The 13,129-nt window shown below is 43.1% G+C and overlaps 1 protein-coding gene across 2 annotated transcripts in view; it reads left to right on the top strand.

Annotated features, from left to right (window-relative positions):
* Positions 1-5: 5 nt before the first annotated feature.
* LOC134078798 (zinc-binding protein A33-like) overlaps positions 6-13,129 on the top strand; it is a gene marked incomplete at its 5' end in the record, with an annotated part of 49,512 nt that continues 36,388 nt past the window's right edge. The window contains 6 exon segments of one of the 2 annotated variants that reach the window (XM_062534950.1): positions 6-145; positions 681-776; positions 1,110-1,340; positions 2,742-2,764; positions 2,850-2,968; positions 3,824-4,524. In XM_062534950.1, coding sequence (XP_062390934.1) covers positions 6-145; positions 681-776; positions 1,110-1,340; positions 2,742-2,764; positions 2,850-2,968; positions 3,824-4,371 — 1,157 coding nt within the window. 2 annotated transcript variants of the gene reach the window in all.

The raw sequence follows: 13,129 nt of genomic DNA, 5'->3' as shown, positions 1-13,129 counted from the left end.
ACTCATACTCTGCAAGGGCCACAAGAGGAAACTGGAGCTCTTCTGTCAGGATGATCAGCAGCTTGTGTGTCTGGTGTGTCGAGACTCAAAACTACACAAAACTCACAACTTCAGTCCTGCTGGAGAAGCTGCCTCTGAGATGAAGGTAAGACTCTTCAGTAACAGACTGCAGCACCTTCTTGCATGTCCTCCTCTCTCTACAGGAGATGCCCCCTTACACTTCACTGCCCAGCCATTATGGGGCATGTTTTACTGTGTGTCTGTGTAGTTTGTACCACTTCAACTTGCTGCATAGATTAAATGATTATGTATCTCATCTAGTCACATAATCACAAATATATTTGTATATTTGTCACACACACACACACACACACACACACACACACACACATACTGTACACTCAGGCACCCTACAATGTTTAGGGTGCCTGAGTGAATAATACCTGTATTAATGCTCAAAGATGGCTTCCCAGATAATGTGTCTGCCAAGCTGTAAAAAGTATTTTCAAGGGCTGAAAATAATATTTGAACATAAATATTTCACAGGCCTTGCTTTTGGTGCATACTTGACATATAAGGTCTTACGAAAATCTGAGTAGCAACAGCCGTATCTGATTTGACACGGAATGACCCATATGAGAATGTCCGCACGTAATACTAAAGTGATTGGTTCATTTCAGGAGGAGCTCAAGGCCAAACTGGAGCCTCTACAGGAGAAGCTGAAGGAGTTTGAGAAAGCTAAAGTTACCTGTGATGAAACAGCTGAGTACATTAAGGTCAGTGTTATCTAGTGTCATAAGAGTTCACATTTGTAAACATGTAAGCATCATTTCATATAGCCTTAGCCAGGAGACCATATTGTCAGGTGGTGTGGAAGAAGTAAAACCAACAAACAGTCAGTGTTTAAAGTCTGAAGTCTGAAGTAAGGTTTGGTCTTTCTTGTTAGTAGTTTATTCTGTGCAGAGAGGTCTCATTTGGCAATCAGGATACAGAAACAAAGTCTGTGCACTCAAGAGACAATACGTTGTTTCTCACACAATTAATCAATATCTTCTTTATTTTATCAATGTGTGAAACTTCTCTCATGAAGCTGATGTAATTTTATTCAGACTCAAACCCAGAATACAGAGAAGCAGATCAAGGAGGAGTTTGAGAGGCTTCATCAGTTTCTAAGAGATGAAGAGGCAGCCAGGATTGCTGCACTGAGGGAGGAAGAGAAGCAGAAGAGTCAGATGATGAAGGAGAAGATTGAGAAGATGAGCAGAGAGATCTCATCTCTTTCAGACTCAATCAGAGCCATAGAGGAGGAGATGGGAGCTAATGACATCATATTCCTGCAGGTAGGACCATCCTTTGTAAGGGTGTTAGATCTCCAAGTCTAACACCAGTGATAATTAATAACACGTCTGTTTAGTTGAGGTGACTGGCCAGTGCCACCCACCCATATTCTATCATGTTTTGCCGCAATAGTCTTTGTGCTGATGTGCCCATGCAAGCCCATGCTCTAAAGTAGGGTTCAGACCAAAGATTCCCGACGAGACGAGACGAGATGAGCCGCGACGTTCTAAAACCTTGCGACTGCGACTCAACGTGTTTAATGCTCTGCGACGGCTTGCGACGGCTTGCAACTACGTGCAACTTCTAACTCACACTGCTGCAACTCTGTCTCGTCGCATCGGGAATCTTTGGTGTGAATTGGGCTAACACATACATGCAACAGTCATTTCCGGGGAGCATCATTTGTGAGTCTGGTGATATCAGGCTCCTGTATTCTCCTGATGGCAGTCGTGTGGAGAAGGGGTTGAGGGGGGACTGGGCTCGTGTCTAGCTGCTCCATGCTCTGTGATTGGTGGCTTTACTGTGGAGGTCTGATAGGTTGGGGGAGGGGATGCCAGCTATATTGGATGCAGTATGGGTGACATGTTTGAGTTTGTTTTTATTGGCTGCAGTTGTGATATTGAAGCAGCAGGGGGAGCAGTAGAGGAGAATGGGTTGATGTGCTCTGGTACAGCAATAGCAGGTGACGGGGGGCAACAGAAAGGGCTTTGAGTTTGGAGACGACAGAGAGTCTCTGTTGGCAGCGTTTATGGATGTCAGGAGTGTGTTGATCAAAACCCAGCTTATTGTCCAGAGTGAGTCCTGGTAGTTTGAAACACTCCACCATTTCAGCAGATTGCTTATGAATGCAGGTGGGGTTGTGGGTGATGTCATGGGCTGTTCCGTGTGTTCTGGGGGTGTTGATGAGGAGTTCTTTGCTTTGGTTGGAGTTGGACAAGTGAGAGTCATGACACACATCCAAACAAGCTCAGACAAAGCTGCACACAACATTAAAGCAGCTTATGTCAAACCCCCTCATCATCATACACACTGACCCTTCTTTACTATAGGTAGTGTTTGTTTGCTACCACATCATTAGTTCATGCCATTGGCACCCATGCTACATAGCCATAATCAATAAAGTGATCATCAAGAGACAAATAGATCTGATCAACATCGGTGCGAGACATACTGCAGTGTGTGTGTGTGTGTGTGTGTGTGTGTGTGTGTGGGGGGGGGGGGGGGGCACTTGAAGGCACTTGATTGACATTCAGAAGGCACTTGATTGGCAACTGGTCAGTTTGTAAAAAAAATAAAAACAGTGCTGTGTGTAGGATATTTAAATGTTCAAAATGTAGCAAAACACCTTAGACCTTAATTATGGCAATAATGTTTAATCTACTTTCTCTTTCCTTATGTTCCAGAACTACAAGAACACGGTGGAAAGGTGAGTGATCTGCCTCCTGTCTCTCTCTTCTCTGTGGTACTGAAGCCAAACCCACAGCAGCACTGACTCCTGAATGTTATTCCAGAGCCCAGTGCACACTGCAGTATCCAGAGAGGGTTTCAGGAGCTCTGATCAACGTGGCAAAGCACCTGGGCAACCTGAAGTTCAGAGTCTGGGAGAAGATGCAGGAGACTGTTCAGTACAGTGAGTGCACACACACACACACACACACACACACACACACACACACACACACACACACACACACACACACACACACACACACACACACACACACACACACACACACACACACACACACAGACATAGGGACGGACGGACGGACGGACGGACGGACGGACGGACAGACAGACACTCTTCCACTCATCTCATAAAAAAACACACATGATAACTTCAGTACATGAAATGCCTGATGGATGGACGGAGGGAGGGAGGGATGGATGGATGGATGGATGGAGGGAGGACATTCATGATCCCCTTCTCACAAAGAAGCCATAGGGACACCGAAACAGACCATAATAGAAAGATGGAGGGATATCTGGGCAGATAGATGAATGACAAGAAAGATGGAGGGATATCTGGGCAGATAGATGGATGACAATGTGTTGACAGAGTGGTAGAAACACAGCAAGATAGTTTGGTTGATTCCTGTGTCATTTCACCCACTTGTAGTCACACTTCACATCCTCATCACACCTCACTCAGTCCTATTGATAATGACCATCATTCACATCCTCATCACTCAGTCCTATTCATGGGTTTCATCCGGTCCCTTTGCACAGGTGTATCAAATCAAGCACCTAGATTATGAATGGAGACTGCATGGGGCTTGATTAATGCACCTGGGGAAAGGGACCTGATGAAACCCATGAATTGATAATGACCATCATTCACATCCTCATCACTCAGTCCTATTGATAATGACCATCATTCACATCCTCATCACACATCGCTCATATTGATAATGACCATCATTCACATCCTCATCACACATCACTCAGTTTTCAGCTCATGCGTGTGTGTTCTTTCTCTCTGCAGCTCCTGTGACTCTGGATCCCAACACTGCACACCCAAAACTCATCCTGTCTGAGGATCTGACCAGTGTGAGATATGGTGATGAGAAGAAGCAGCTTCCTGATAACCCAGAGAGATTTGATACGTATGTCCGTGTCCTGGGCTCTGAGGGCTTTAACTCAGGGACTCACTGCTGGGATGTGGAGGTTGGAGAGAACACATGGTGGGATGTGGGTGTGAAGGCAGAGTCGGCCCAGAGGAAGGGAGACTACAGCTATGGTGTGAGTGGACAGTGGACTGTGTTGTATAAAGATGGTAAATATGTAGCTGGTGCTCCTCCTCAGCCCCCCACTCTCCTCACAGTGCAGCAGAAACCCAAGAGGATCAGACTGCAGCTGGACTGGGACAGAGGAAAGCTGTCATTCTCTAACCCTGATAATAACACACACCTATACACTCTCTCACACACTTTCACTGAGAAAGTGTTTCCATACATAAATAGTACCCATACACCCCTTCCTCTGAGGATCCGCCCAGTGAAGGCCTCAGTAAGAGTAGAGCAGCATAGTTAGAGCTGATTCTGCCTCTTCACCAGAACTGACTCAGAGAGGGAAGCTGGAGAAAACTGTATGATAAAATCAAGGCCAAGTGAACACTGCACCACCACCTCATATGATGATGGAACGCTGAATTACTGTGTTTAAAATGAGTGAAGACTTCAATAAACCACCACATGTGATCATGTGAGTTTGTCCTTTTGTTTTATTGATTTGGTTTAATTTAGCCAAACTCCTCTGTCTGATATGAGGTCATAATACGTACACATCTTTAAACATGTTTTGATATCATGATGAATATGAGATGATTACTAAACTATTTGTATCCATATTAAACTACTGCCACCAACACATCACATTATCACACAACACAGCACAGCACAGCACATCACACTATCACACTTTTTTTTTTTTTTTACTGTAAACATTATTTGCAAGGCAAGGTACAAATGTGACCCCTGGTGGCCATTGTCTGTAGTTGCACTGCAGAGTCTACACAAGATAGATAGATAGATAGATAGATAGATAGATAATTTATTGATCATCAAGGGGAAATTTAAGATTCAATGCATTTCTGTAATAAAAAGCAAGAATCTAGCAGAGCATCACTTGATACAATCCCTGATGTGTTGAACAGCAGTAACTCCACCCTGCCCTTCTTGAACTCATCCTGAGGTAAATATAAGGTGTGTGTGTGTGTGTGCGCGCGTGCGCGCGTGCGTGCGTGCGTGCGTGCGTGTGTGTGTGTATACACACCAGGCTCTCTTTGTACATAAAACATTGTTCTTACTGTCTTGCCTGTGAAAGAGCGTGTGCTAAGACCACCAGGTGTGTGAGCAGGTAGCACAGGTGAGTGTGTGTGGTGTGGTGGTGGAGTCCTGTGGCAGGTGTGTGAGCAGGTAGCACAGGTGAGTGTGTTGGGTGTGTGTGTGGAGTCCTGTGGCAGGTGTGTGAGCAGGTAACACAGGTGAGTGTGTTGGGTGTGCTGGTGGAGTCCTGTGGCAGGTGTGTGAGCAGGTAACACAGGTGAGTGTGTGTGGTGTGGTGGTGGAGTCCTGTGGCAGGTGTGTGAGCAGGTAACACAGGTGAGTGTGTGTGGTGTGTGTGTGTGTAGTCCTGTGGCAGGTGTGTGCACGCAGGTAACACAGGTGAGTGTGTGTGGTGTGTGTGTGTAGTCCTGTGGCAGGTGTGTGAGCAGGTAACACAGGTGAGTGTGTGTGGTGTGTGTGTGTAGTCCTGTGGCAGGTGTGTGAGCAGGTAGCACAGGTGAGTGTGTGTGGTGTGTGTGTGTAGTCCTGTAGCAGGTGTATGAGCAGGTAGCACAGGTGAGTGTGTTGGGTGTGGTGGTGGAGTCGTGTGGCAGGTGGCAGGATGGGCGTCCTGAGGAATCAGTTGTGGGGAATTCTCCATCATTCTGACATGTGCAGCATGATAACGGGAGTTCTAAAACTCTAAAACTTTTAGAAACGTGTGAATCTTCTCAGACTCCTCCTTGATCTGCTTCTCTGTGTGCTGTTAGATGTTCATCATCATGGCCAGAATCGGACAAAAATCAGAAAAGAGGCAGGTCGTTAAAAAGAGCTTGAAATACTGTACTGTATATGTGCAAGTGGCAATGTTCGGGGAACAAGCAGTGCTTGATCTGTTCAGTGAGCCAGATAGAACTGGCATATCTGTGCATGGGCAAACCAATTTCAAAACGGTTCTTGATATAGTTTAATGTGTCCATTGCAGCAATCCCTATGGGTGAAATTTCACAAAATGTCTTCCTTATCATCCACGAAGGACTAAGCAGTAAGCACACCAAGTATCATATGCATGGTGGCCTGATAATCATGGACAAAAAAAACGAGCGACTCTGCAGTGGTTATAATATTTCTACTTGCTACCTAATAACATGGAAATAAACACTTCTCAGAAGTATCCATCCCTTATCTGTGTTGCCCTACCCCTCACATATTTCCCAAAGGTCAGCCTTGAGAGTGCCGAGACAGAAAGCAAGTCTATCAAAATCAACTTAGCAGAGAACTCAAAGGGCATTCTTCCTATAAGATGTCATTGAGTAACCTGTTTGATACCTTCCTACTGGAGAGAGACACGTTTTCAGCCGGACCTGAGGTATTTTGTCATCTGCACAGTGTGGAACTCAAACTCTTCTGTCTGGAGGACAAACAGCCTGTGTGTTATGTGTGCAGAGACTCCATAAAACACACAGGCCACAAAATACGTCCAATGGATGAAACAGCAGGTGACCATAAGGTAAGCCGTTATTCCAATGGTCATGGGGATTTGGGGAAAAGCTACTGTACCACCTGATCGATTGAGAAGATCAATATTCAGTGAATCAGGAATAAAGAGATGTTGACGTCGTTTTCACTAATTCCAGGATGAGCTCAAGGTCAAACTCCAGCCCTTACAAGAGAAACTGAAGACCTTTGAGGAGGCTAAAGTCGCTTATGATCAAACAGCCAAACATATCAAGGTGAGATTAGTTCATCATGGCACATACCGCTTCATTTTGTAGTTGTGAATCATGTCAGGCGTGACCTGGTGTACCTGACTTCTCAGAATCATTTTAAACAAATACCTTAACGTTTTCGACGGTCATTCAGGTATTTTGTTTGTACGGTATGTAAAGATGTCTTTTTTTATCATCTATTCAAAGTTGATGGTGCGTGGCAGGAGTGGAAATTAAAATGTGAAAATGTGAAAATATCAGCCAATAGCAGATTTCTGGTCAAATTAACCAGCCACTCAATGTTAAAATATGACTTTGTGTCTGAAATCTACCAGCCACTCTCACATTTCACCAGCATTTGGCTGGCTGGTGCTAATTTCCATCCCTGGTGCGTGGTCATGTGATGAGCAGATTAAGATACCCAGCAACAACATAGTTTATGATTCTGGATTGGAAGCAGCTTTTACAGCATGTTGCTAAATGTGCTACAAAAATTAAATCTATAAAATGTGTATGTGTGTATTTATACGATTCATTTGATGTGCTGAAAAACAAATGCTTGCACTGCATCTGCCCTGACGAAGAGCCGGTGTGGGTTGAAACCGGTTGACGTTTTATACTATGATGTTATGGCCCAGCTTTAGATAAAGGGTTTTAAACTTATATTCCTTGGCTCAGTGCGAGAGCTGCCTGAAGGAGGCCATACATTATATTGTGGCGGCTACCACAATTTTTTGATCACTTGTAGGTTGTGTATAAAAAACATCTGCTGAATAAACTGAAATGGCTTTTTATCTAGACTCAGGCACAAAACACAGAGAAGCAGATCAAGGAGGAGTTTGAGAGGCTTCATCGGTTCCTGCGAATGGAGGAAGCAGCCAGGATATTTGCACTGAGGGAGGAAGAGGAGCAGAAGAGTCTGAAGATGAAGGAGAAAATTGAGAAGATGAGAAGAAAGATCTCATCTCTTTCAGGCTCAATCAGAGCCATAGAAAAGGAGATGGGAGCTGATGACATCACATTCCTGCTGGTGGGAACTGTTTGTGTAATGAAATGTGTCAGATCTTAAACTCTGAGCTTTATTGATACAATTTCTGTTAAATCTTTTTGTACACACCTGCATACACCACTCACACGTCAATCTTTATTGATCGTATATATATTAATCATCAGAATCAGCTAGAATTGACTGCACGAAATACTACTAATCGGTATCAAATAACAAGGTAACATGTCAGCTACTCAGAAGTATCCATCCCTTATCTCTGATGCTCTACTCCTCACATATTTCCCAGCCTTGAGTGGGCAGACAGAGAGCAAGTTAAGTTAACTGGGTAGAGACTGTGTGTCCGCACACAGAGTACAGATGCCAATTGCGTCAGGCACAAAGAAGCCAGTCGTTAGGAAGTGATGTAACATCCTGAAAATGTTTTACATCTGTTCACTTTTTGTGCCATGAACGTGTGAGTATGTGTGTGTGTGTGTGTGTGTGTGTGTGTGTGTGTGTGTGTGTGTGTACGCGTGTGTACGTTTGTACAGTATGTCTGCATGTGTGTGTGTGTGTGTGCATTTGCCCCACAGTATGCAATATCCTGTCAACTAGAGATGTTCAGTCAGCAAATAATACAAATTGTATCATGAGGAAGATGTCATAAGAAGAAAGAGGGAAAACAGACTGAATAAATCATGGTTTATAGGATGTAACTATATTTTTTAAACTATAATGTTTATTTGTTCATTTGTTATTCCCACAGAACTACAAGAGCACGGTGGAAAGGTGAGTGATCTGCCTCCTGTCTCTCTCTTCTCTGTGGTTCTGAACCCAAACCCACAGCAGCACTGACTCCTGAATGTTATTCCAGAGCCCTGTGCACACTGCAGGACCCAGAGAGGGTTCCAGGAGCTCTGATCAATGTGGCAAAGCACCTGGGCAACCTGAAGTTCAGAGTCTGGGAGAAGATGCAGAAAATTATTCAATATAGTGAGTACAGTCTAGTGTGTACTGTATGTCTGCACACACACTCATACTCATATTTGCACAGAAACAGAAAGTAGTGAAATGAGGGACTGTGACAGCAACTCCACGCTGTGCAAAGGGAACAATAATATAGTAGAAAAAGTAGAAGAGCGAGAAATAAAATAACAATAAAGAATTGGTCAAATAAGAAAGCTTATAAAAAGGAAAAGTGCTGGAGCAGTTATGCATTCATGGCCAGCTGGGGCATTTATGCATTCTTCTTTCCATGAGGAAAGAAGCTCCTTCTTACCTACTTATGTTCTGGCTCTTTGAGGGATTGGAGGCGCTTTTCAGAAAGCAGACGTTTAAAAAGACTGTGGTTAGGGTGATGACAGTCCTTTAAGATCTCTCATAGGTGTAAGAATTGGAGGTGTGTGTGTGTGTGTGTGTGTGTGTAGTCAGCGAAGGAGCTCCAAGACAATGCCAACTTTACTGCAATCCACCATAACTCAAAGATCAAGACAGACTGGTTCTCCCCCCCACATGAACAGCGCGCTACACTGCAAACGGCCAACATAAGAGGCCTGCAGATCTGTGGACTACCTAAGAACAAAGCAAAAAAACTGGCAAAATATTGCTCTGTATCATCAGTAATTGGTAGCCTCTACATATGGAGGCGTAGGTGTCACCTTTACCCTTAGTGTGCATGATGGACTGTATTATTGGCTGCTGTTGCACACCTTTGTATCAAATTTGGATTATGCCATGATATATGCTTATCTTCTAATCCAAATAAAGAATTTAAAATGTGTGTGTGTGTGTGTGTGTGTGAGGGTCGTAATCCCCAATAATTTACTCTCTGCAGCTCCTGTGACCCTGGATCCCAACACTGCACACCCACACCTCTTCCTCTCTGAGGACCTGAGCGGTGTGAGGTGTGTTGACGAGAGACAGCAGCTTCCTGATAACCCCGAGAGGTTTGAGAAGTATGCCAGTGTCCTGGGCTCTGAGGGCTTCAACTCGGGGACTCACTGCTGGGATGTGGAGATCGGGGACAACGAGGACTGGGTCCTGGGCGTGATGGCAGAGTCTCACCAGAGGAAGGGAGACCATTACTCTCAGAGCAGACTGTGGTACGTTAAATACACAGATGTTAGGTGCATAGCATGTGCTCCACCACAGCCCTACACTCTCCTCACAGTGAAGCCGAAACTCCAGAGGATCAGAGTGCAGCTGGACTGGGACAGAGGCGAGCTATCATTCTCTGACCCTGATAATAACACACACATACACACTTTCAAACACACTTTCACTGAGAGAGTTTTTCCATACTTTGCCACAGTTCCTCAACTGAGAATCTTGTCTCTGAGGGCTTCAGCTAGAGTAGAAAAGTTCAAAGGTTAAAAAAGTTAAAGGAGAATTCCTGTCATTTTTCCACATAGTTCTCTGTTTCTCAAGGTCACAAGTACAGTACTGTTGGTCTGAAAAAAAAGGCCTTCCTAGTTCGAGTTGCTGCAGCTAACAGCTAGAGCAAACAGGCTACAATCTGGGGGCATCTTTGAAAACAGAAATATATGTGAAAAATTTGCCAGGATATTCCTTTAAGGCGAGGATTGATGAGTGTTTGGGGTAAACATATGGGTATGAGCAGTAGGCCTATGTTCACACTCTCACACATATCACCTGACTATGCCTAAACAAGAGCATGTCGTAGATAGAGAACCATAGGGAAGGAAGGGATCAGGCAAACATAAATCGGCATAAGGAAACTCATGACATCCACTCTGTGTGGTATTATTGAGTTGGTGGAGATTTTTAGTCATTCATAATTAGTGTATTAAGTATAATATATGATATCTAATTACAGTGTTTGCAATTACAATGACAATTACAATTGCATTCTGAAATTCATTGTGAAATATTGACTGAAATTATTTCTGATTCACTCATGCTTAAATATTTTGTTATCTCCAGCAGTTAAAGCAACTCTAAAGTACTTTTTCTCTGTCGTGTGCACACTATTTATTTATCCAGCAAATAACGATGTTCACAGACAAGGTAGAGTATGTTGCATGATTTCATGAAAGTATGATGTATTGCGACATGGAAGCAAGTCAAATTTGTAATTTCTTTTGTCTCATTCCATTGAACTACAGATCTGCACCCGATCTGGTAAACGTAGTGTAGTTATAGCCGATAGAGGGCCGCGAAGCGAATGCATACAGTAAGTTCCGTTCACCGAGTTACGAGTTGATGAACCACTGAAATGGTTTTGGAAACATAATTTAATTTAATAATGTACAAAAAACTCTTTAGTGTCTCTTTAATGTCACACGACAACAGAAAACCACATTAGTTTATTTTCATGTACATGCTGTTCTGCTTTATGGGTAAATAACTAAAACATTTTATAGCCTGACATTATAGCTTAATTCTCTCTCTCTCTCTCTCTATTTGGCTCTGAAAGAGTAGTGAAAAATGCATGTATATATTCTTTAAAAATCTCATATCAGTCAGACTGATGTTCGGTTGGGTTGTGTTGATTTTACTATTTTATTTTTCAATTTAGTATTAAAAAAATGTCTTGTGTAATTGAACTTAGAACCTAGAACTGACAATAAAGACAACATGATTTTGCACATTTGTGAGAGTGGACTTATCTGTTATAACATCTGAACGCTTTATATGCTGATCTGGCCTAAATGGGCCAGGGTTCTTGGTCCTTGCCAGCAATAACCTGAGAAGTTTGATTGTAATCCCTAGAAATCTAGACGCCCCTAGCGGGGTAGTCTAGAAACTCTCCATTGACTTGGGAGCTTGCCATTTTCAATGAGGGCCGGGCCAATCACATCGTATATAGAGTTGGTAGGCGAGCTTAACATAATAAGGACTGACCTGACCTGCGACCATAAGTTGCGACCGTTAAGCATCCTGCTTCTTGAAAACAAGAAGATGATTTGTTTATCGCTATCCTATTATGTGGAGAGAGAATTTGAAAGACAACCGTTTATTCCACCCCTCCGATTGAGCCCTGCTATAGTGAGTTTCTAAACCTTACATTTCGATGTGGGTCTAGCTTGTTAAGCTAATGGACACCACCAGACCAGAGATATTAGTTTAGCAAAATGACAAAAAATCAAGATAATATGTTAATAATATTAATATTAAAAACAAGCACCACTGACCACACACATCATCATCCCACATGCATAAATGCTGCAAATGATTATAACCGGGTCAACACCAGACCTGCTTTTGCCCTTGCAAAGAGTTCATTGAATGAGGATTGGTGCGTTACTATTGGTGTCTGCTATTCCTCCAGATGGCAATGGTACTGTATAGGAAACATGAACTGTGAGTCTGTCAGCAACCTAGAGGCTATGTTCACAGTCCAAACTAAGATATGCTACAAAATCTATATATTCTACATCTATTGATTTTTGTCTAAAGAGAAAAAAAGAAAACTTGAAAAGCACTCAGAGAGCGCAGACCTCTGCCTGTATTGTTCTTCCTACTGTAGGTTGTCATATATTTGAACCTAAACTATTCAGATCGCCACCACGTGGCCATACCATGCCATTACACCACTAATCGAAACACATAAACAGCTCCGGAATCCCGACGGTGTTACGGATCACACCCAAAATGTAATCGTTTCGTCCTTGGGTCATTTCTGACCTTCCCTGAAAATTCATCCATTACTTTTTGAGTTATCTTGCTAACAAACAGACAGATAGACAGACAGACAGACAGACAGACAGACAGACAGGCAGACTGTTAACAGACAAACAAATGCCGGTCCCCGATGAAAACATAACCTCCTTGGCGGAGGTAAAAAAAAGAACCAAATCTACGAAACCACAGATGATTCCAGTGGGATTTTGTACAGATGTCTCTCTGCTTCCAGGAAGCATCCATTTGTATAAACAATGAGAAACACGTCTGGTGATGACTGCAGAGAGACACTTGTTTAATTCTAATCATTCACCTCTGCTTCCTGAAGTGTATGTGTGTGTTTTTTATATTCTTTACAGGAACACTCCTGACTCTGCCAAAGAAGAAGTGAAGAAGTGAATGCATATAAAATGTTTAAGGCCAGTTATTGAAACCTCTGGTGTGCTGACTCTACTCTCTTAGAAATGAATGTGTATAAAAAGTTAAGACATTATTGAAACGTCTGGTGTGTTCACTCTACTCTATTAGTAGTGAACGTGCATAAAGGGTTAATACTCGTTGATGAGACCCCCTGGTGTGTGTTGACTCTACTCTATTTGTTCTATGGCTCTGTTGCTAAATCCCCCTGCAAAACACATCTGAGGAACTTTGAACTATCGAAGTCCTTATCGTTGTGTTACTAA

The sequence above is a fragment of the Sardina pilchardus genome, chromosome 4 (assembly GCF_963854185.1).
Source record: "Sardina pilchardus chromosome 4, fSarPil1.1, whole genome shotgun sequence".
Taxonomy (NCBI): Eukaryota; Metazoa; Chordata; class Actinopteri; order Clupeiformes; family Clupeidae; genus Sardina; species Sardina pilchardus.
Note: the sequence above shows the minus strand (reverse complement) of the source record. Positions and strands in the feature narration are given on the sequence as shown.